At 42.3% G+C, this 22871-nt stretch overlaps 2 protein-coding genes across 6 annotated transcripts in view; one reads left to right on the top strand and one right to left on the bottom strand.

Annotated features, from left to right (window-relative positions):
• LOC135115576 (C-type lectin domain family 2 member L-like) overlaps window positions 1-2519 on the bottom strand; it is a 63291-nt gene extending 60772 nt beyond the window's left edge. Inside the window, exon 1 of one of the 2 annotated variants that reach the window (XM_064032494.1) lies at window positions 2300-2519. The gene's annotated coding sequence lies outside the window, so the exon portion shown is untranslated. The remainder of the gene's footprint in view (window positions 1-2299) is intronic. The other variant, XM_064032492.1, reaches the window with a different exon arrangement.
• Window positions 1-15734, top strand: part of LOC135115574 (myosin-9-like) — a 39956-nt gene extending 24222 nt beyond the window's left edge. Inside the window, exons 2-12 of one of the 4 annotated variants that reach the window (XM_064032489.1) lie at window positions 3222-3381; window positions 5329-5425; window positions 6306-6503; window positions 7083-7205; window positions 7326-7577; window positions 7943-8063; window positions 8338-8507; window positions 8643-8929; window positions 10062-10263; window positions 10940-11164; window positions 12101-15734. In XM_064032489.1, the coding sequence (XP_063888559.1) occupies window positions 5396-5425; window positions 6306-6503; window positions 7083-7205; window positions 7326-7577; window positions 7943-8063; window positions 8338-8507; window positions 8643-8929; window positions 10062-10263; window positions 10940-11164; window positions 12101-12199 (1707 nt within the window). In that variant the 5' untranslated portion in view covers window positions 3222-3381; window positions 5329-5395 and the 3' untranslated portion in view covers window positions 12200-15734. Of the gene's footprint in view, window positions 1-3221; window positions 3382-3813; window positions 5426-5506; window positions 5710-6305; window positions 6504-7082; window positions 7206-7325; window positions 7578-7942; window positions 8064-8337; window positions 8508-8642; window positions 8930-10061; window positions 10264-10939; window positions 11165-12100 lie in introns of those variants that run through there. The other 3 variants (XM_064032488.1, XM_064032490.1, XM_064032491.1) reach the window with 3 other exon arrangements.
• Window positions 15735-22871: the final 7137 nt, after the last annotated feature.

Below are 22871 nucleotides of genomic sequence, written 5' to 3'. Positions count from 1 at the left end.
TCTCTGTTTAAGTCTCCTTTCTTATATAATTAATCACTCTTGCCTTTTCGCTCCCTTTATCATATTTTATCACCATTCTCCTTTTCCCTCCTCCACCTCGTTTTTCTTATTCGTATCCTTCTCATTTTTTTTGTTTTTTTTTGTTTCAGGCCTACGTATCTTTTGAGGTCTTTTTTTTTATTTGTTTTTTTTTTCTGTCATTAATCATTCTTCTTGGTGTTTCCATCCCCAGCATTCTTGAAATTAACATTCTTTCCTTTTTTTTTTTTTTTAGTGCTTATAGATTCTCCTTACGTCGCCTCCTTTACTCATTAATCATTCTTGTTTGCTCTTTTATCATCCGTATTCTTATCATTCTCCTCCTCCTTCTCCTGCTTCTCCTCCACCCACTTTTTCTTTTCTCTCTCTCTCTCTCTCCTTTCTTCCAGACTCGCTGCTGGAAACACTTGCCGTAATATCATGCAAAGGAGGAGCCACAGCAAAGTTCCAGATTTATTGCTTCCAGACTCATGTAACTTTTTCATTGGTGCCTCGTGTCGTATGTGTTCACTCAAATTTTCATCCTGTTCTTTATCGGTTTCTCCTCCTGCTGCTGTTGCTGCTGGTGTGGCTTGCTTATTATTATTATTATCTTTTTGAGGGGAATGATTGTTATGGTATGTTTGTGTGGGGTTAGTGATCAAGTGGGGGTGTGGGCTAGGTGTGTGTCTGTGTGTTTAGGAGCAACAGCGCTAACACTACTACCACCGTTATCACCACTACTACAATAGTATTATTATTATTAGCAGAAGTGTTAGAAGTAGTAGTACTAGCAGTAGTGATGTTGGTGCTGGTGTTCGCGGTGGTAGTGGTAGTGGTGATGGTGGCGTACTCAGATCACCAAGAGGTCTAGATCTGTCTGCGTGTCTATGTGGATGTGTGTCTGTTTGTCTCACGTTTCCACAACAGTGAGGCTCAGTTCTCCAAACAAGGCAGCACCACTCAACACAAAATGACCAATAAACAACATACTGGAATAATATAAAGTCAATCCGAAAGACTCTCGCTGCATCAAACCCACGGAGGAAAAAAGATGAAAAAATAAAATTTCAATAAGTATCGCTGTGATGTGATGCCGAGCTGAGTTTGTGTTGCTCGGAATACGCGTTTTCTGTGACATGTAAGTCTTGCGGTGGATTGTGACCACGCTCTCTCCTCAGCATTGCTCTGTACGAGTGGCTAGTAGTATGTGGTAGTACGTACGTAGCTCCAACTAACACACAAGAGATGGACTAAATAATTCACACAGGCAAACATGGCGTATAAACTCACATTTACCAATACTTTCCCAGAATTCGCCTATTTAGGTTTCTTTTCCTTACTCCAAACACTCTCTCTCTCTCTCTCTCTCTCTCTCTCTCTCTCTCTCTCTCTGTCTCTGTCTCACACACACACACACACACACACACACACAGCGCGATTCCCACCATGGTGCGAGCCATCAATCAATAGTATTTCCCTTCTAGATTAGACTTAGCTTTAGGATTAATGTTAAGTATTTCCCCACCCCCTCTGTACATTTTCAGTTTGTTAACTGCCTGAATAATAAATCATTTATTATTATTATTATTATTATTATTATTTACTTTACTTCCTGAAATTCAAGCCTTCCTGTTTACATGTCCACCTATCCACGCTTTTTCTTCTCTTTCTTAATTTCATGCGTCTCCAACTTTCTACCTGACCCACAGCAGTCACAATGTGTCCAATAGTTTTCATTGATCCGGTGTTCCCAAGAGTTATTGTCGTGGTGGTGGTGGTGGTGGGAGAGAAGCAATAATACTCGTACATTGAACATACGTAAGTGAGTGCCATGGAAATGTTTTTGAATCAATACTCGTAACTATAACCTCGTGAAATATTTAACTGCACCACTCACTCACTTACTCACTCACCAACTCACCTACTTATTTATTCACTCACTCAGCCACTCATTATGTCTCTTATTCATCCAATCGCTACCTCGTTCACCCACCAACTTGCACGTTCACCCTTTTCTCCCCTCCATCCCTTACTCACTCACTTCCTTTCTCTCTCATTCACTCACTCAGCCACTCACTTGTTCATTCATCCCTTACCATCACCACACTCGTAACCACAACATTCCCATCACCCTAACCCTCTTCTCCACTTCCCCGTACATAAACACACTCACACAAACAACCAGACAAACACAAACTATCATATCTAACCACTCGTACACTCCTCGTCTTCCACACACACACACACACACACACACACACACACACAGTATACTAACGTTCATCATGAAGTATAATCAGTCCCCGTTGCTTGTATGAATATTGATAATCTTCTCTCTCTTCACGTATATCCCTCACAAAATTGCTAGTCACAAGAGAGGCGGGGCAGGGCTGGCAGGTGCGAGGAGGTGAGAGACCGCGGGCGCACATGTATCACCTATAGGATCTTGGGGTGACTGAGCGGCCTGCCAACCCAGCGTTCACCTGCGTATTGAGTGTTACGGCTCTCGCTCACCTGCCTCTAAAACTGTACCCTCAATACTGACTAGCCTTTGTTGTGCAGTGGCAGTGAACCCTGTTGCTCGATTATGCTGTGGTACGATTAAGGTTTAAGTGTCATTATTCTTGGTATCGTTTGATGATTAGCGTTTCTCTCTTGGGCTATTCTCTCTCTCTCTCTCTCTCTCTCTCTCTCTCTCTCTCTCTCTCTCTCTCTCTCTCTCTCATGACAGCCGTGACTACTGTAACGAGCAGACAGCAGCGTTATTAATACTTAAAGTGGTTATTGGTTGGTTACTTGAGTGTGGTGCCAGTGGGTGACATTAGCGGACAGGAAGGTGGAGAAACCAGGAGTTACATTATATGGGCAGTGGGGAAGCAAGGGGTTATGTCACGTAAGGAGTGGGTAGTGGGAAGGCGAGGAGGTATATTACTTGGGGGGTGAACAGTGTGGGGCAGAGACAGAGATGAGATGATGCAAGTGATGCTTAGGAAACTGGGGAATGTCAAAGTGGAGAAGACAGGAAGGGAATGGATGGTGGTGCTGCTGGGACCATGTGGAGAGGCGAATGAAAGGATAATTGAGGCTGTGAAAATGTTCCTGAAAAAAAATGACGAGCTAAATGTAAGGACTAGTGGTGTAAGAGATACTGATTGTTTTCCTGTTTGCCTTCTCTTTTTATAGTCCTCGCCTCCTCACAGAAACTGCCGATACAAAGGCCTGCAGCTATAAGGAGTAATCCTTAGCCACCTGTAGAATCAAGATAAAAATCAAGATCCAAAATAAACTCTGACATGACGTGGAGCATCTGAATGAGAAACTGGTTGAGGACGTGAGGGGTGCTGCTGAGAACCAGATAAGGTTCGTGAGAGTAGGTAGAAGAAAGAATGTATGTAAACTTTGGTGGAATGATGAAATCAGAGCGGCTAGGAAGGAGCGAAAGAGAATGAGTAGACAGTGTAGATGGCTGAAGAAAAAGAGGCATGAAAGCGATGAGGCAGAGAATGAATATCAGAATGCATGGGCAGCGTATGTGAAGCAGCAGCGGTTGACAAGACGAATGATAATGAATGCTAAAGTGAAGAGTGAAAGGAGTGTGATTCAATCTTTAAGGGAGAAAGGTATGGAAGGTGGCCGTGAATGATATAAGTTCATGAGAGGTGAGAATATGTCAGGCAGTGTTGGTGTAGAGAGTCTAAAAGTGGAGGGTGTAGTTATAACAGAGAAGGAGGGAATCAGGGAGGCCACAGACAAATGCTAGGTAGAGTCTTAGAAAAGATTGGATTGAGTGCAAAGCTAGTTAACATAGTGCAAAGTATGTATGTGGACACAAGAGCTAGATACAGACTAGGAGACATAGAAACAGACTGGGTGAAGATTGAGAGAGGAGTTAGGCAGGGCTGTATATTGTCACCAACCCTTTTTAGCCTGTATACAGAGGAGCTAGCAGCCAGGATGAGAGAAATGAATGTAGGGGTAAGTGTGGGGAATGATAAAGTATGTGTGCTCCTTTATGCAGATGACGTAATTGTTATGAGTGAATCGGCAGATGAGCTTCAAAGTTTGTTGGATGTGGTGGATGGCTATGGTAAAGACTTTGGAGTAAGGTTTAGCAGTGAGAAAAGCAAAGTAATGATTGTGAATAAGTCAGAGGATGAAAGTAATGTGGTATGGAGACTTGGAGAGAATGAGTTGAGACAGGTGCAAGAATACAAGTACTTAGGGATGTGGATGAGTCCTAGTGGGTGTGCAAAGGCAAAGAATGAAAAGATAAGTATGGTAAACCAGTGGGTAGGTCGACTGGGAAGCGCGGCAAGGATGAGAGCAAGTAAGTATGATGTGTTGAGAGAAGTGTGGAAGAGTGTGGCTGTGCCATGTATAATGTATGGTATGGATGTGATTGCATGGAATGAAAGTGAAATTGATAAGTTAGAAGTGGGCCAGAATAGAGTAGCAAGGATGGCACTGAGTGCACCGAGGTGCACAGCAGTTGAAGCCTTGAGAAGTGACATGGGATGGAGCACCTTCAGAGAAAGACTGACAAAAGCCACACTTAGGTACAAAATTAGGCTTGAGAGAATGGATGATGCAAGAATAGCAAGGAAGGTGTACCTGTGGAATGAAAGTGGAAGCAAATGGAAGAAGAGATGCATGAGAATGACAGACAGGAATGGATTGCAAGTTGTGTGGGCGATAAGAATGGCTGGTAGGAATCAAATTGAGCGTGAATGGGTGGTAACAAGAGGATGCAGAGTGGGAGCCGAATGGGATGTGAGAAAATGGAAGAATGAGATAGACAAAGAAGTGAAATGTGTGGGACTGAATAAATGGAAGAATGAGATGGAAAGAAAGAAGACCCTGGAATGGTACAAGGAGAAAGAGGCCCCGAGGTATGAAAGGTGGTATGATGGAAGCCTGGGCGGTGATCTTCTCTTCCGAGCGAGGGCACAGTGTATGGATATGAATGCAAGGAGTTACAGGTGGTCTGAGTCCCGCAGCATTGTGTGCCAGATGTGTGACATGGGAGAGGATGAGACGGTGGAACATGTGGTGCTGGAGTGTGTGCAGTATGCCAGAGACAGGAATGAGATGATGCAAGTGATACTGACTGAGTTAGGGCATGATAGGAATGAAAGAGTGGAGACGGGAAAAGAGTGGATGGTGTTGTTGCTGGGACTGTGTAGAGAGGCGAATGAAAGGATGATTGAGGCGGTGAAAGAGTTTCTGGAGAGAATGTGGCGTGCCAGGTGTATGAACAATTAGGATAGAGGATGCTGTTCGTTTCTCTTTTTTTTCCCCTTTCTACAGGAGTTGCCGATCCAAAGACCTGACTCAGGAGTGATCCTGTGCCACCTGTACCATCAAGATCAAGATCATGCAGCTTGTGGCCATCGGTAGTTGGGAGGTAAGGTCAGGCACGTCTTTCTCATATTTTCATACATATATGGCTTTTTACCTGTCCATTCTGCTCCGTTGAGAGTATAGCCTCCGCTTTTGTAATAATTTTCAAAAGTTTAGACCCTTCATAGCTGTTATCGCCCTGGTGAAGACGCTTTGTACTCTCTGCCACCTCGTTATCCTAGTTCTAATGTTATTTCAGTGTTGTACGGGGATGTCAGGTATGGAAATAACCTTTGCCTACTAGTTGTGGTCTCAACACAACGGTCAGCAGTGAAATTAATGGACACGGTAAATCTAAACCAAATAAGCCTAACTTTACTAAACTAATTTAAACTACATACTAATCTAAACCTAACCTAACCTAAACTAATCAAAACTTAATCAAAGACGGCAAAAATGAGTGAAATTTGGCCTTTGAGAAAGGTCTACAGGAAAAGTAATTTGTTTTCAGAAATTCTTGGGTTGGGGGACCAAATGTGAATAAAATATGGTTTCCCAAACCCAACCTAACCTAAAGGTGGGGGATTACGCCCCACATCGAGCCCCCATGACCTAACCTACCTTGACATCATAACATAACCAGGAGGCAGGGTGGCATTTATGCACTATTGCTTCATCTAACACTGGGGTCAGAGTTCACAGAAAATTGAGTTAGATTTTAAAAATACTGAAATATCCAAATACACAATGGTTTACCAAATACTCACAGAACAAGTGTGCACTTTCCAGCAGTGCCAATGAGAATGTGGCCTTTTATTTATGTGTAGGTATGGCTTGTCACTAGCACCCTATCAGTCTTGTATCATGGCGAGCCCTATCAGCCAAAAATAATAACAAATAAATAAAAATGACATAAGTGAACCTCCACAATGAATATTTCACAGATGAGCAGCACAGACAGTTTGGAAGACCAAGCCCTGGCTGCCGACACGCCTTCCCTGGTGGTGGGAGGCAGCCGTCCCCTCCACCGCTCCCTGGCCACTTACCGATATGAGAATGCCCTTGTCAAGACAGAGCTGGCAGCCACACTGGAGAGGCATGGACGGGAGGTGGAGGAACTGAGGCTTAAGTATGAAAGTAAGGTGTGTGTGTGTGTGTGTGTGTGTGTGGTTACTTCTGCTTGTAAGTTGAACATTTGTGTGAATTCAAGTACTGGCCATGAGGGAGTGTATTGTACTCTGCTGAATTTTTCTACATTGACTTCAGTAAGGATCTCAAAGGAGATATGTATTGTGTATTAGAATTCTAATTATTGTCTGGTAACTTGATAGGTTCTCTCGCTTAGTTTCCTGTCTGATATACGTGATATTTGTCAGTTTAATGTGCTGATGCTTTGTCCATAGAACATTGGAGAAAATATATTAGTGTGATGGATAATGTAAATATATGTACAGTGTATCACATGATTATTGTTGGTTACCTCAGTTCACTTCCTTTCTGATATGTGTGTGACATTTATCAGATTAATGGGCTAGTGTTTTGTCTATTAGCATCAGGAAAGTATACAATTAGCATGATAAACAGGCATATAATCTGTATAGCATATTATAAAGTTAGTGAAAAAAGTTAGTGAAATATATACATGAATTATTAACCTTTATTAAGAAAGGTTGCAAAGACACCACTTTTGTATCATCTATGAATCATTGGCTGGCAACCAGGTGCGGGAGGCAGAGAGGCAGCTGCAGGAGGTGGAGGAGCAGCTGGTGGACTTCAAGGAGACCCATGCAGAGAAGGAGGCACGGCTACACCAAACCAACATCAAACTGCAGCACAAGATTAAGGTTGTGCTTTTGGATTGGTCATTTAAAATGCCACAAATTTCTATTACACTCCACCCTCTATTGCTTGTACACTCAGCTGGTCATTACTTGTACACTCAGCTCTTGACATGCCTTACCCAGGGACTTGAGGAAGATCTGGCCGCCAACATGAGGAAGCAGGAAAAATTGCAACAAGAGAAGACCAAAGCGGAGGAAGGAATGGAGGAGGCCAAGTTTTCGTGGCAGGCCAGGGAGCAACACCTTCGGGCAGAGAATGAGAGGCTGTGCAAGGAAGGCGAAGAGCTGCAGCGGGAGCTGGAGAAGGAGCGTGCCAGTGTGCGGGAGGTGACGGCAGCCCTCAGCACTGAGAGGCACCAGCATCAGCTCATCAAGGTTGGTCAGGCTTGCAGTTATCTTTCCATTTTTTTGTTTTTTTTTTTGTTTATTCATTTATTTATTTTTTTCTGTATAAGGATTGATCAAGGGCCACTAAAGAAAAAAGACACTTAGGTACCAGTCCCTTTAATTTCATTTTGTTTCTTTTAATGGTTAGAAGATTTGCTAATCTTCTAAAAGATTCAGGTCATACTCAGAGGAAGGAAGGGATCTGAATGAAATAATATCTGTTTTTATTTGCCAGTGAAATCTTACACAACAGACTTAAGTCTGTTTTGAATGTTATATTTCATCTTGGCTGAATGAACTTGTATGAATGAGTGTATGAGTCATCACAGCACCTTCTGTCCCTCCCTGTGTAGAGTCGTGTGAGTGAGGTGGAGCAGCACTGCCAGGTGCAGCTGACTCTGGCTGAGGCACAGGCAGCTCAGCTCAGACAGGAGAAAGCTCAGGAGGAAGCCGCTGCTGCCAAGCGTATTGATGGTGAGTGTGCTGTGTGTGTGGTGTGTGGCATATTCTTGTTGCACGTGTTCATAATTGTGGATAACCTGCTGTTGATTAACTTGAGAGAGGGATTAACAGACCTCATAGTGGATGCATAGATGCCACTTGTCATCTCTATTGGTTTTAGTCTTGCTGTGACAGTCTCATTCAAATACATTCTTTCCAATTTGAGTGTTCTGAGATGTGAGTGAATGGGGCAAGACTCCACCTGGTGGTGAACAGTTACACAAACACTTTGTTTTCTGGTGGCCAGAGGTGGTTGCTCTGCTGGAAGAGGAGCGAGCTGTGGTGACACGGGTGAGGGGGGGATCAGCTACCAGACTGAAGGAGGCAGAGAAGTGCATGGCTGAGGAGAGACAGGCACACCTCTCCAGCACTCAGCAGCTGAGCCGCCACAATGCTGAGCTACAGCAGGAGGTGAAGGTAAGGAGAGGGAACACTTGATCACTTAATTGTAGTCTTGGTAGGATGTTTTCATTTCTCAGCTATCTTTCACTTAACTTACCTTCTTCATCTGTATTTTCTGTGTAGGTCTTTGTTTCATGAGTGTGTTTGCAGACGCTGGAGGACAAAGTGCAGAGCCTGGAGAACCAGCGAGAGAGTCGAGTGAAGGAGCTGAGAGAGCAACTCAAGGCCACCATGGAGAAGCTTCAGGTGGTGGAGAAGGAGGCAGCAGTTGCAGGGGCTCGGCTGGCCAGTGTGGAGGACCTGGAGAGGCTACTGCGGCAGGAGAGGGAGAGCTCCTCATCCCTGCGGCAGGAACTTCACCACTGCCAGGCTGAGGTGCAGGAGCTGAAAGCCATGAATGCTGACCTCCACCAAAACCTTCAGCAGATTGGTGACAAGTGAGCCTCCTCTTGTTTGACCTTTGAACTTAGAGAGAGATGCCAGTGACTGGTCTAGAGAGAGAGAGAGAGAGAGAGAGAGAGAGAGAGAGAGAGAGAGAGAGAGAGAGAGAGAGAGAGTGAGTTTAAGGTTCTTTCATGTTAGTTAATGGTAGAGTCGTCAGTATTCCAGTGGTGTGTGTGGGTGTGTGGAAGGAAATCTCTCTCTCTCTCTCTCTCTCTCTCTCTCTCTCTCTCTCTCTCTCTCTCTCTCTCTCTCTCTCTCTCTCTTAACAGCCGTTACCTGTCTTCAGTAAGAAGCAGACTCCAGCGTCATTAGAAGTGCTTCCTTAGTTACCCGGGTGTAGTGCCAGTAATTTGACATTAGCAGGGAGGATGGTGGGGAAGCCAGGAGTTATATCATGTAAGGATGTTGGGGGTGAGGCAAGCAGATAAGAGTAGGAGTAGGAAAAAAATATAAGAAATTAATGGAAAGGAGGAAGAAAAAAGAAGGAATGGAGGAGGAAGGGTAGGAAAGTGGGATGTGTTGGGTGTGTTTCGGGTATACTGGTGTATTTTTTGTGTTTTTTGGTATATTTTGGGGGGGATTGGATGTTTTGGTGATTATATGAGATGTCATAGGTGTATTGGTTTGTTCTGAATTCGTTTTGGAATGTTTTAGGTGCGTTTTATGGTATTTTTGTATTGTGTTTTGAATGGATTTGAATGTATTTTGGGGTGTTTGAGTGTGTTTGGGGCGTTTGAGTGTATTTGCGAGTATATTGGTATGTTTTGGGTGTGTGAAGGGACCTTAAGATGTTTGAAAGTAGTTTGCTTTGTGTTTTAAGGGATTTTGGTGTGATAGAGATTTCTGTGGGGTGTTTTAGGGATGTTGGAGGGTAGAGGCGGAATGCTTGAGGTAAGACAAAATATTCTGGGGTTTTGGGGAGTGGCTGTGCTATGAGAAGCCTGTCAGGGGTATTGTAGCATGTGTTGTGATACATGAAGGTTCTTGATGCAAGAGTGTGAGACGTGGGCATCTGGAGAGAGGGTATTTTTTTTCCAGTGCTTTTAGTGTTGTGACCAGTTGCACATCACAGTGAAAGGCCTAATTACACAGTCCTTAGATATTTCAGTCCTGTATATTTTGCAGGCTGAGTGAGATGCAAGGACAGCATGAGGCAGCCAAGGAGGAAGTGCAGAGGGAGCAGACCAACAGGGTGAAGGTGGTGGCGGATCTCCGCATGTCTCACCAGGAGGAGGCTGAGCGGTTGAGGACCAGGATCAACACCTTGGAGACATACCTAGCAGACAAGAGTACCAAGTACCTGGAGGACAGCAGTCTGCTCCGCCAGGTAAGATTGGACTCAAATCTTTTGATGTGCGTCCCTGGCCCACATGCTAAAACACTTCTATGCTTCACCTATACTACTTTCAAAAGGCTCTGGTTGAAGTGATAGATTTTTAACAATGTTTTTATGGTTCTAGTGACAGATTAACAACATTTCTGCATTATTAACAGGAGAACTAGTCTTAGGAACCCAGCTAATCATCTGTGACCTTTGTTACTTGTTGTGGTGAGAGAGAAAAGTGTTTATTTTCCAATTTTATCATTTTTTGGGGGAGGCTTTATATTGCTTGTGTTTCTGTTTGGCCTCTATTAATCATAGTCTTATTTTGTAAGTTCAGGTGGTGATGATACGTTATTTTGATGCAAAGAATGTTGATGCTTGCTGCTAATGCTAATTCTTGCCCTGTTTACACACACACACACACACACACACACACACACACACACACACACACACACACACACACACACACACACCAGTATTCATTGGTGGACAGAGTTATGTGTACAGGAAACATTCATAGCCTTAAAGATAAATATGACAAATTAACTTTAAAAGATAGGCCATTACAAGCTTGACTCAGTTCTGTAATGACAATTAGGTAAGAACACACACACACACACACACACACACACACACACACAGGGGAGAGACCCTCACCTATCATAACTCCCAACAGAAGCTTCAAACTTATGCCAAGCTGATCAAGAAGCTGAGACACAAGCTGGAATTGGGAGCACTGCAGGTGGAGCAGCTGGAGGCTCAGCGGGCAGCCCTTCAGGACAATGTGCCAGCCCACAAGCATGCACACCTCCAGACTCAGCTGCAGGCACTCACCAGGAAGCACAATGAGTTTGCTGCCTTCCTGCACGGCCTCAGTCAATTCCAGTCATCACTTCCTGAGGTGAGAGACTGAGAGGCGGATTTGGGAGTTAGATGGATAGGTGTAGTTTGCTGGAAAAGAAGAGCAGTTGGAGTGAGAATATCAGTTGAAAATAGTAAAATATGCAACTTTACGGCAAAGAGAGAGGCTAAAGGTGGTCAGTTAGTGAAGAATTGATAAAATGAAATGCTTTTGATTCACCTGTATGCTGTCTTTGCTTCCTGAGGTGAGAGGCTAAGAGGCACTTTGCTTCCCGAGGTAAGAAGCTAAGAGGCAGATATATGAAGGAGTGAGATGGATAGGTGTGGTTTGTTGGAAGAGAAACATGCATGCAGGGATAGTTGTACCATAAATCTAGCACCAATAAACTACAGGAAGAAAGAAGATAAGAATGAAAAATTTGAAAATATAAGGAAATTAAAAAGATTGGATAAAGACCATAAATATTTACTTGCTCTAAGATAGGGATGTCATGCCTTGATTATCGAACACCTACATACATGGAGTGGTGAAGGAGGCAGAGGGAACAGTGGTAAGAATATGAAACAAAGAGAGAAGATGAGCTTTAAGGTACCTAATATCTCAGGCAACACAGTTCTTGTTGCCAACAGTCAGGGAGGATGCAGACTCTAGCTAAAGAACTTGAGATTGTTACAGAAGGAAGTGTTGGGGATTGTCCATGAGATCAAAGGAGAACAGAGACACAGTCCTTTCCTTCCTTGAGCATTCCAGCCTAATGTGTGTGAGAAATAAGGGTTGTGCTGGATGTGTGGTGTGTGTGAGATCAAAATGGAACAGTAACAAATTCCTTTCTTCTTGAGCATTCTTAACGTGTGTGAGAAATGAGGGTTTTGGTGTGTGGTGGTGACCGTGTGGTGTGCTTGTGGTGAATGTTTGGTGTGTGTTGTGCTTATGTCATCTCTCAACACTCATCAGACCACCTCACTCCTTCCCCAGATGGCAGAGCTGACCTCCTGTGTGGGGATGCTGAACCAGAAGCTCAGTGAGATGGAAGAGGACCAGCGACAGTGCCTCTCAGATCTTGATTCCTTATGATAGCTGCCCCCTGACACCACCACCACCCCCACCACCTCCTTTAGTACTCATCTCATTGCTAAGGGAGTAAGGTGAGTTAAAATGAAATTTAAATGAACTTGAAACTACTAAGTATCTGTACCAGATGTGTTTATATGTTATTATTTTGTATCTATTTTTAAGGAAGGGTTCTGGCCAAGGGCAGCAAAAAAGATTAAAAAAAAAAAAAATTGCTACTTAGGTACCAGTTTCTTGAATTTTTCTCCTTGTAATGGTCAGAAGAATCACTGATCATCTTAAGCTTCTTATTTTACTTGTACGAACCTGGTACTTACAGCAGCTGTGTGTATGCCCTTCCTGGAGCCAATTGTGTGTCTGTCAGTGTGTGTGTGAAATGAAAAGCTAGTCAGTAAAGCCATCACAGTGCTGGTGCATTAGTTTTAATGTTTATATATGCAAGTATTAATTTAATTAAGTCTTTCAAAGAGCAGCTAACAGAGATGAAGGACCCAGTGAAAACAACATATTTATTGAGCTGGAAGAGAATTGATATTATTAGTTACCTTTTATGTTGTGTTAACCTGTCTGTAACATTTGCCACTTAAGTCTTGCCTGCAGGAGCTTTAGGAAGCTCGGGACAAAGGCCGGTGTTCTCAAGTGATGGTCAGGCTGTGGTCTTTATTTTTTTATTTTTTTTATTTATTTTTTTATGTAGGAAGGACACTGGCCAAGGGCAACAAAAATCTAATAAAAAAAATGCCCACTGAAATGCCAGTCCCATAAAAGGGTCAAAGCAGTGGTCAAAAATTGATGAATAACTGTCTTGAAACCTCCCTCTTGAAGGAATTCAAGTCATAGGAAGGTGGAAATACAGAAGCAGGCAGGGAGTTCCAGAGTTTACCAGAGAAAGGGATGAATGATTGAGAATACTGGTCAACTCTTGTGTTAGAGAGGTGGACAGAATAGGGGTGAGAGAAAGAAGAAAGTCTTGTGCAGCGGGTCTGCGGAAGGAGGGGAGGCATGCAGTTAGCAAGATCAGAAGAGCAGTTAGCATGAAAATAGCGGTAGAAGACAGCTAGATATGCATCATTGCAGCAGTGAGAGAGAGGCTGAAGACAGTCAGTTAGAGGAGAGGAGTTGATGAGAGGAAAAGCTTTTGATTCCACCCTGTCTAGAAGAGCAGTATGAGTGGAACCTCCCCAGACATGTGAAGTATACTCCATACATGGACGGATAAGGTCCTTGTACAGAGTTAGCAGCTGGGGGGTGTGAAAAACTGGCAGACGTCTCAGAACACCTAACTTCATAGAAGCTGTTTTAGCTAGAGATGAGATGTGAAGTTTCCAGTTCAGATGATAAGTAAAGGACAGACCGAGGATGTTCAGTGTAGAAGAGGGGGACAGTTGAGTGTCATTGAAGAAGAGGGGAGAAGTGAAGTTTCCAGTTCAGATTATAAGTAAAGGACAGACCGAGGATGTTCAGTGTAGAAGAGGGGGACAGTTGAGTGTCATTGAAGAAGAGGGGATAGTTGTCTGGAAGGTTGTGTCGAGTTGATAGATGGAGGAATTGAGTTTTTGAGGCATTGAATAATACCAAGTTTGCTCTGCTCCAATCAGAAATTTTAGAAAGATCAGAAGTCAAGCGTTCTGTGGCTTCCCTGCGTGACATGTTTACCTCCTGAAGGGTTGGACGTCGATGAAAAGACGTGGAAAAGTGCAGGGTGGTATCATCAGCATAGGAGTGGATAGGACAAGAAGTTTGGTTTAGATCATTAATGAATAATAAGAAGAGAGTGAGTGACAGGACAGAACCCTGAGGAACACCACTGTTAATAGATTTAGGAGAAGAACAGTGACCGTCTACCACAGCAGCAATAGAATGGTCAGAAAGGAAACTTGAGATGAAGTTACAGAGAGAAGGATAGAAACTGTAGGAGGATAGTTTGGAAATCAAAGCTTTGTGCCAGACTCTATCAAAAGCTTTTGATATGTCCAAGGCAACAGCAAAAGTTTCACCAAAATCTCTATAAGAGGATGACCAAGAGTCAGTAAGGAAAGCCAGAAGATCACCAGTAGAGCGGCCTTGACGGAACCCATACTGGCGATCAGATAGAAGGTTGTGAAGTGATAGATGTTTAAGAATCTTCCTGTTGAGGATAGATTCAAAAACTTTAGATAGGCAGGAAATTAAAGCAAGAGGACGGTAGTTTGAGGGATTAGAACAGTCACCCTTTTTAGGAACAGGTTGAATGTAGACAAACTTCCAGCAAGAAGGAAAGGTAGATGTTGACAGACAGAGCTGAAAGAGTTTGACTAGGCAAGGTGCAAGCACGGAGGCACATTTTCGGAGAACAATAGGAGGGACCCCATCAGATCCATAAGCCTTCTGAGGGTTTAGACCAGCGAGGGCATGGAAAACATCATTGCGAAGAATTTTAATACGTGGCATGAAGTAGTCAGAGGGTGGAGGAGAGGGAGGAACAAGCCCAGAATCGTCCAAGGTAGGGTTTTTAGCAAAGGTTTGAGTGAAGAGTTCAGCTTTAGAAATAGATGTGATAGCAGTGGTGCCATCTGGTTGAAATAGAGGAGAGAAGAAGAAGAAGCAAAGTTATTGGAGATATTTTTGGCTAGATGGCAGAAGTCACGAGGGGAGTTAGATCTTGAAAGGTTTTGACATATTCTGTTAATGAAGGAGTTTTTGGCTAGTTGGAGAACAGACTTGGCATGGTTCCGGGCAGAAATATAAAGTGCATGAGATTCTGGTGATGGAAGGCTCAAGTACCTTCTGTGGGCCACCTCTCTATCATGTACAGCACCACCACCAGCCATCCACAAAACTGTTAATATATACATGTTACTTTATTCTCATCTATTTATATTAATATGTATAGTTTTCTACATACTTTTTGTATTTTGGGATGTGAGATAGGGGAGGAAGTAGTGTAGTTTACACCTAGCTTTCTACTCCTTGTGTTGTGAAGTGTGTATTTTTTGTATTCTGGGGCAAGAGAAAGTGATGGAAGTACTGCTGCTTTTATTTTCTTATTATTATCACCTAGCTTTCTACTAGTGTTGTGAGGTGTGTGTACTTTCTGTATTCTGGGGTTTAAGACAGATGGAAGTAGTTTATGCCTAGCTCTACTTCTTGTATTGTGAGGTGTAAGGTCAGGAAGGGAGTTGGTGTCTGTGAGCCCCTTGATCTAATCACTGCCAGAAGTTTCATCAGGTAATTGGTGTCTGTGTAATATTAAAGTATCTTCTTACCCTCATAACCAGTGCTGCTTTAATGATAGTTTTTACATTAATGATAGTTTTTACATTCTAATTGATTTGCAACTTAGTGTGTCTTGCAATATTTTTTTAGATGCATTTGTTTAGTTTTAAATTTCAGTGCTTTATAAGAATAAGTACTGTAAACATATCAGTGTGGTATATTTAAGCACTGGGCAGAGTTATCATAAGTTTACCTGTGTGTGATAATTGATCCCTTCCAAAGCACCTGTAGATCTGATTGTAGTGAGATGTAAAGTTGTGACCAATATATTTTTGTAAGCCAATGTTTCTTTTCTTGATCAGTCACCCTTAAGCTGTGGTGTGGGAGTAATGGTTATTGTATAGAGTGTTCAATGTGTGTGTGTGTGTGTGTCATCGTCCAGTAAGTCTCACTCATGTCAGCTGTAAAAACTTTAGAGCGAATAATTGTTGCTGCACCAGATGAATATCTGGAAGCCAATTTTGTACTTAATGACAACCAGTCTGGTTTTTGCTCGCATAAGTCTGTGGAGGATCAGCTCTTATTAACCTATGATGCAGTCTCAGAGTGGATGGACAGGGGCAATATGGTTGACCTTATTCTTTTTGACTTCTTAAAAGCCTTTGACACTGTTAACTATCAGATTCTATTTACTAAACTTATTGCACTGGGTATTAATGGTTCTGTTATCTCTTGGATTAGGGCATTTCTATCTCACAGGACTGTGGAGGTTGTTGTGGATGGACAGCACAGTTCTTTGTACCCAGTGATTAGTGGAGTGCCACAGGGTTCAGTGTTATGACCTACACTCTTCCTTATATACATAAATCACATCTCCACTAATTTAGTGTCCAACAAAATTATTTGCGAATGACCTGAAATTGTATCCCTTAATAAGGCCTTAGAATCTCAACACAGTGTTGCAGTGTATGAGTACTGTGCAAAAAGATATTGATTCACTGGATACAGTTGCTGAATCGTGGGACTTAAGATTGATGCAAACAAAACAAAACTTATTAGTTTTGATACCGACCTCCATCAATCTTATGATCTGGGCCCTTATGGTTGGTGTGAGGGGGGGATAAAGAGAGGGAGACCATCCCCAGCCTTCCCACTGGTCTCCTTGTCCTGTCCTCCACACAGCTTCCCCAGCCTTCCCACTGGTCTCCTTGCCCTGTCCTCCTCCACACACCATCCACAGCATTTCCACTGGTCTCCTTGTCCTGTCCTCCTCCACATACCATCCCCAGGCCTTTCGCATTCTTTCTACTGGTCTCCTCCTGTCCTGTCCTCCACACACCATCCCCAGGCCTTCCACAGCCTTCCCACTGGTTTCCTTGTCTTGTCCTCCTCCACACACTATCCCCAAGCCTTCCACAGCTTTCCCACTGGTCTATTTGTCCTGTCCTCCACACACCATCCACAGCCTTCCCACTGCTCTCATTGTCCTGTCCTCCACACACCATCCCCAGGCCTTCCACAGCCTTCCCACTGGTCTCCTTGACCTGTCCTCCTCCATACACCATCCCCAGGCCTTCCACAGCCTTTCCACTGGTCTTGTCCTGTCCTCCACACACCATCCCCAGACCTTTCGCATCCTTTCCACTGGTCTCCTTGTCCTGTCCTCTTCCACACACCATCCCCAGGCTTTCCACAGCCTTCCCACTGGTCTCCTAGTTCTGTCCTCCTCCACACGCCATCCACAGCCTTCCCACTGGTCTCCTTGTCCTGTCCTCCTCCTCCACACTATCCCCAGGCATTTCACAGCCTTCCCACTGGTCTCCTAGTTCTGTCCTCCACATACCAGCCCTAGGCCTTCTGCAGCCTTGTGCGTGTGCTTGTATATATATATATATATATATATATATATATATATATATATATATATATATATATATATATATATATATATATATATATATATATTATATATATATATTACACACACACACACAAGGCTGCAGAAGACCTAGGGCTGGTATTTGGAGGTGGACAGAACTAGGAGATCAGTGGGAAGGTTGTGGAAGGCCTGGGGATGGTGTGGAGGACAGGACAGGACAAGACCAGTGAGAAGGCTGTGGATGGTGTGTGGATATATATATATATATATATATATATATATATATATATATATATATATATATATATATATATATATATATATATATATACACACACACACACACACACACAAGGTCCCCTCTTAACCTACGTCTCTAAAGAATGTAAATTTAACAACTCCAATCTCGCCTTGTAATCCCCTGTATAGTTTTAGTAATTCTCTTCTGTACCGATTCTAATAGACCTATATCTCTCCTGTAATGTGGGAACCAGAACTGCACAGCGTAGTCTCGATGAGGTCTGACCAACGCCAAGTATAACTTTAATATTACTTCCGGCCTACTACTTTTAACTCCTAACAATGAATCCTAGTACCCTACGAGTATTTGCAGTTTCTGGCCTCTATGCATTGTTTTCCTAGACGGAGTTCAGAGCTAACTATAACTCCATCTTTCTCTTACCTTGAGTTCAGAGCTAACTATAACTCCATCTTTCTCTTACCTTGTATTTACCACTTTTGTTTAATGTGTACCGTGTGGGTTTCCTCTACCTACGCTAAGTACTTTGCATTTAGTGATATTAAATTGCATTTGCTATCTGTCCGTCCATTCATTCAATATAAATCTGCAAGGCGATGGCTTCCGATTCTGACCAAATAAATCCATCTGCAAATTTACCAACATCACTACTAATTCACTATCGAAGTCATTGATATATATATTAGAAATAACAATGGTCCTGATACCGATCCGTGGCACCCAACTAATTACATGACCCCACTCAAATTTCGAGCCGTTTAATACTCTTTGTAGCCTGTCGCTAAGCTATGACCTTAGCCAGCCTAACACCTTCCTTCCCATCTATCCCACGAGCCCTAACCTTCTTCTGGAGTCTCTAGTACCCTATTAAAGTCAAGATACAAGATATAACCATCACCATTACCTACTGCCTCGTACACTTTTCCTATAAAATCTCAGGTTCGACAGGAGACTTCCCCCCCTCGTGAACCTATGCTGTGACGGATTTATGAAGTTGTCCGTTCCATGTTCACTATCGACTAAAATACAACCTGCAACTGAAGTTTATCCGATATATCTAAAATTATACACTGAAGTTTTCTCTCCTTCCTTAAAGATGGGTACATTAACCTTCATTACTGGTACCTCGTCGGACTCGAGCGATTTCAGACCAAAACCACTCACTAATAACCTTTGCATTCCTTAAGTGCTCGGGTATATTTCATCCGGTCCTAGTTTTTTTTTTTTTTTTTTTTTTTAGCCCATCTGTTCTACTCTCCCTAGTTAAGAAAATGTCAGTTTCTCATCTGCTCTAACATGTATACTATCTGGCATATCTGCAAATTTTCCTAAAAAAATCAGAATTTTACTTATCTCCCTAGGACTAACCAGCACCCCATCTACTGCCTTTAAGACCTATTTTAGTAGCATCCTTATTCTTCGTCCTGTATACCCAATAGTCCCTTGGGGTTCGTTCGTCTTCACCCGACTGGCTACCTTAAATTCACAATTGTACCTAGCTTTCCACCACTCAGCCTGCCTCGTTTATAACAACGGTAGAAATAACATATTACATGCCTATCCACATTTCTGAATCCTCGCACATTCTTCCTAGAGTTCTCTCGTTCGTAATCTCTATGCTGGGCAATAGTTCGTTTTCCATTTCTCTAGCGATATATTTTCTTTCCTTGTATATTTGTTAATTTTGTGATCGTAATAACTCATATTCTTTCTTAGTATTCATTTTTTTTTCCAAATGTATTTACTTCTCTCGTGTCGGGATAACCCATTTCGACGCCCCCCCCCCCAAAGAAATATACAAATAAAATAAATATACAATTACACTTTAAAAACACCATTTAAACTAATGAATAACGGTAGTAGTAACACTAGTAAAGAAACTTAAAAACTAATTCTGAAAACCCCCCCAAAAAAATACGTATTTACTTACCCTGCTCTCTCGTGTCGCGGGTAACCCATTTCAGCCCCCCCCCCCAAAAAAAAAAAAAAATAAATAAAATAAATAAATAAATAAATAAATAAATTAATTAATAAATATACAATAACATTTTAAAAACATAATTTAAACTCTAATGAATAATGGTAGTAGCAACACTAGTAAAGAAACTTAAATAATAACAATTCTGAAAAAAAAAAAAAAAAAAAAATGTACTTACCACTCTCTCCCTCTCGTGTCGGGGGTAACCCATTTCACCCCCCAAAAAGTATATTTATTTAACATTTTAAAAACATCATTTAAACTCTAACGAATAATGGTAGTAGCAACACTAATAAAGAAACGCTTACATAAAAACAATTCTGAAAACAACTAAAAAAAATTGTATTTACTTACCCCTCTCTCTCTCTCTCTCGTGTCGGGGGTAACCCATTTCACCCCACAAAAAATATATAAATAAATAAATATACCATAACATTTTAAAAACCATTTAAACTCTAATGAATAATGGCAGTAGTAACACTAGTAAAGAAACACCACTTAAAACAATAATTCTGAACAATTATAATCCTAATAATTACGACGCTACAGGGGCCATGTAACACTGTGCTTAGGGTATAGCCATACTGGGTGGGGCTATATATTTTATAAATAGGTTAAGAGTATAGGCGTGGATCATAATTATAAGAAACAATAATAGTAACAGCAATTGCAACATATATAATAATAGTAGTGGCAGTAATAATTACACGAAAAAAAAAACTATAATACATAACAATAATGATAACGATAATATTAAGGGTAATAAATAAATAAATCTGTACTATGTAAATAACAATAATAATAATAATAGACCCTGGGCTCGTCAGTACTAATCATCAGATCTATTTCTGGCAAGGATAGGCACTGACACCCTTGCCTGGCTTACCTGGCACACCAGGCAGGGGCATCATTACTTAATAAAGAAGGTATCAGAGATGAGGTTTTTATATTCCCAGGCCAGTGAAACCCCTGGCTTTTGCCTGGGAGGCACACAATTATAACCCTAATAATCAGGAAGGATGCTACAGGGGCCATGTACCACTGCTCAGGATACAGTCATACTGGGTGGGGCTATATATTTTATAATAGGTGAAGAGTATAGGTGCGGATCATAATTGTAAGAAACAATAATAGTAACAATTACATAATATATAAAAATAGTAGTAGTAGTAGTAATAAATACACTGACAAAAAAACAAACAACTATAATACATATCAATAATGATAATAATATTAAGGGTTATAAATAAATGTGTACAATGAATGTAAATAATAATAATAATAATAATAATAATAATAATAATAATAATAATAATAATAATAATAATAATAATAATAATAGACCCTGGGCTCGTCAGCACTAATCATCAGATCTATTTCTGGCAAGGTTAGACACTGACACCCTTGTCTGGCTTACCTGGCACATCAGGCAGGGGCATCATTTATTAATTACACTTAATAATGAAGGTATCAGAGATGAGGGGTTTTTACATTCCCAGGCCGGTGAAACCCCTGTCTTCTGCCTGGGAGGCACTTCCTTTCCCTCTGGGGTTCTGTCTTGCTTCAGGTCCCCTGGAATACAGCTACGGAAATTCTTGGAAATGCTTGGAAATTTAACTGCAGAACGACGCTCGGGAATACAACTGCGGAACGACGCTCGGGAATACAACTGCGGAACAACGCTCGGGAATACAACTGCGGAACGACGGACGGGAATACAACTGCGGAACGACGCACGGGAATACAACTGCGGAACGACGCTCGGGAATACAACTGCGGAACGACGCTCGGGAATACAACTGCGGAACGACGCTCGGGAACACAACTGCGGAACGACGCTCGGGAGTACAACTGCGGAACGACGCTCGGGAGTACAACTGCGGAACGACGCTCGGGAGTACAACTGCGGAACGACGCTCGGGAGTACAACTACGGAACGACGCTCGGGAGTACAACTGCGGAACGACGCTCGGGAATACAACTGCGGAACGACGTTCGGAAATACAACTGCGGAACGACGCTCGGGAGTACAACTGCGGAACGACGCTCGGGAATACAACTGCGGAACGACGCTCGGGAATACAACTGCGGAACGACGCTCGGGAGTACAACTGCGGAACGACGCTCGGGAATACAACTGCGGAACGACGCTCGGGAATACAAGTACGGAACGACGCTTGGGAGTACAACTGCGGAACGACGCTCGGGAATACAAGTACGGAACGATGTTCGGGAATACAACTGCGGAACGACGCTCGGGAGTACAACTGCGGAACGACACTCAGGAATACAACTGTGGAACGACGCTCGGGAATACAACTGCAGAACGACGCTCGGGAATACAAGTACGGAACGACGCTCGGGAATACAACTGCGGAACGACGCTCGGGAATACAACTGCGGAACGACGCTCGGGAATACAACTGCGGAACGACGCTCGGGAATACAACTGCGGAACAACGCTCGGGAATACAACTGCAGAACGACACTCGGGAATACAACTGCGGAACGACGCTCGGGAATACAACTGCGGAACGACGCTCGGGGATACAACTGCGGAACGACGCTCGGGAATACAAGTACGGAACGACGCTCGGGAATACAACTGCGGAACGACGCTCGGGAATACAACTGCGGAACGACGTTCGGGAATACAACTGCGGAACGACGCTCAGGAATACAAGTACGGAACGACGTTCGGGAATACGATTACAAAACGACGCTTGGGAATACAATTACGGAACAACGTTTGGGAATACAACAATGGAATGACGCCCGTAAATAGAATTATAAAACAGTGCATGAAAATACAATTACAGAATGGCACTCAGGAGTACACAATAATAACAATAACAATAATAAAAATAATAATAATAACAATAATAAAAGTAACAATAATATACGAGGTATTTTGCCAAGCATATAATAATAATAATAATAACAATAATAATAACAATAATAATAATAATAATAATAATAATACAGGAGAATTTTCCAAATAACAACAGAAAAAAGTAAACATCAATCATTACTACTACTACTATTACTACTACAGTGAAAAAATAATAAATAAGGACCTGACAGATTGCCGCACCTTCCCTTATTGACCTGCATCTCCTGATGTAATCCTTGACGAAATATCATGATAATGATAACAACAACAACAACAACAACAACAACAACAACAATAATAATAATAATAATAATGAGTAAACCAATATGATAGCAAATACATGAACATTAAACACCATACTGTTTAGGGCTTAAATCTCTCTCTCTCTCTCTCTCTCTCTCTCTCTATCATTGTGTGCAAATTTAAAACTAGTAATATAGTAGTAGTAGCAGTAGTAGTAGTAAAAGTAGT

Source organism: Scylla paramamosain, chromosome 29, assembly GCF_035594125.1.
Source record: "Scylla paramamosain isolate STU-SP2022 chromosome 29, ASM3559412v1, whole genome shotgun sequence".
In the NCBI taxonomy this organism is placed as follows: Eukaryota; Metazoa; Arthropoda; class Malacostraca; order Decapoda; family Portunidae; genus Scylla; species Scylla paramamosain.
The sequence above is the reverse complement of the archived record's forward strand: the minus strand, read 5'-3'. Positions and strand labels throughout refer to the sequence as shown.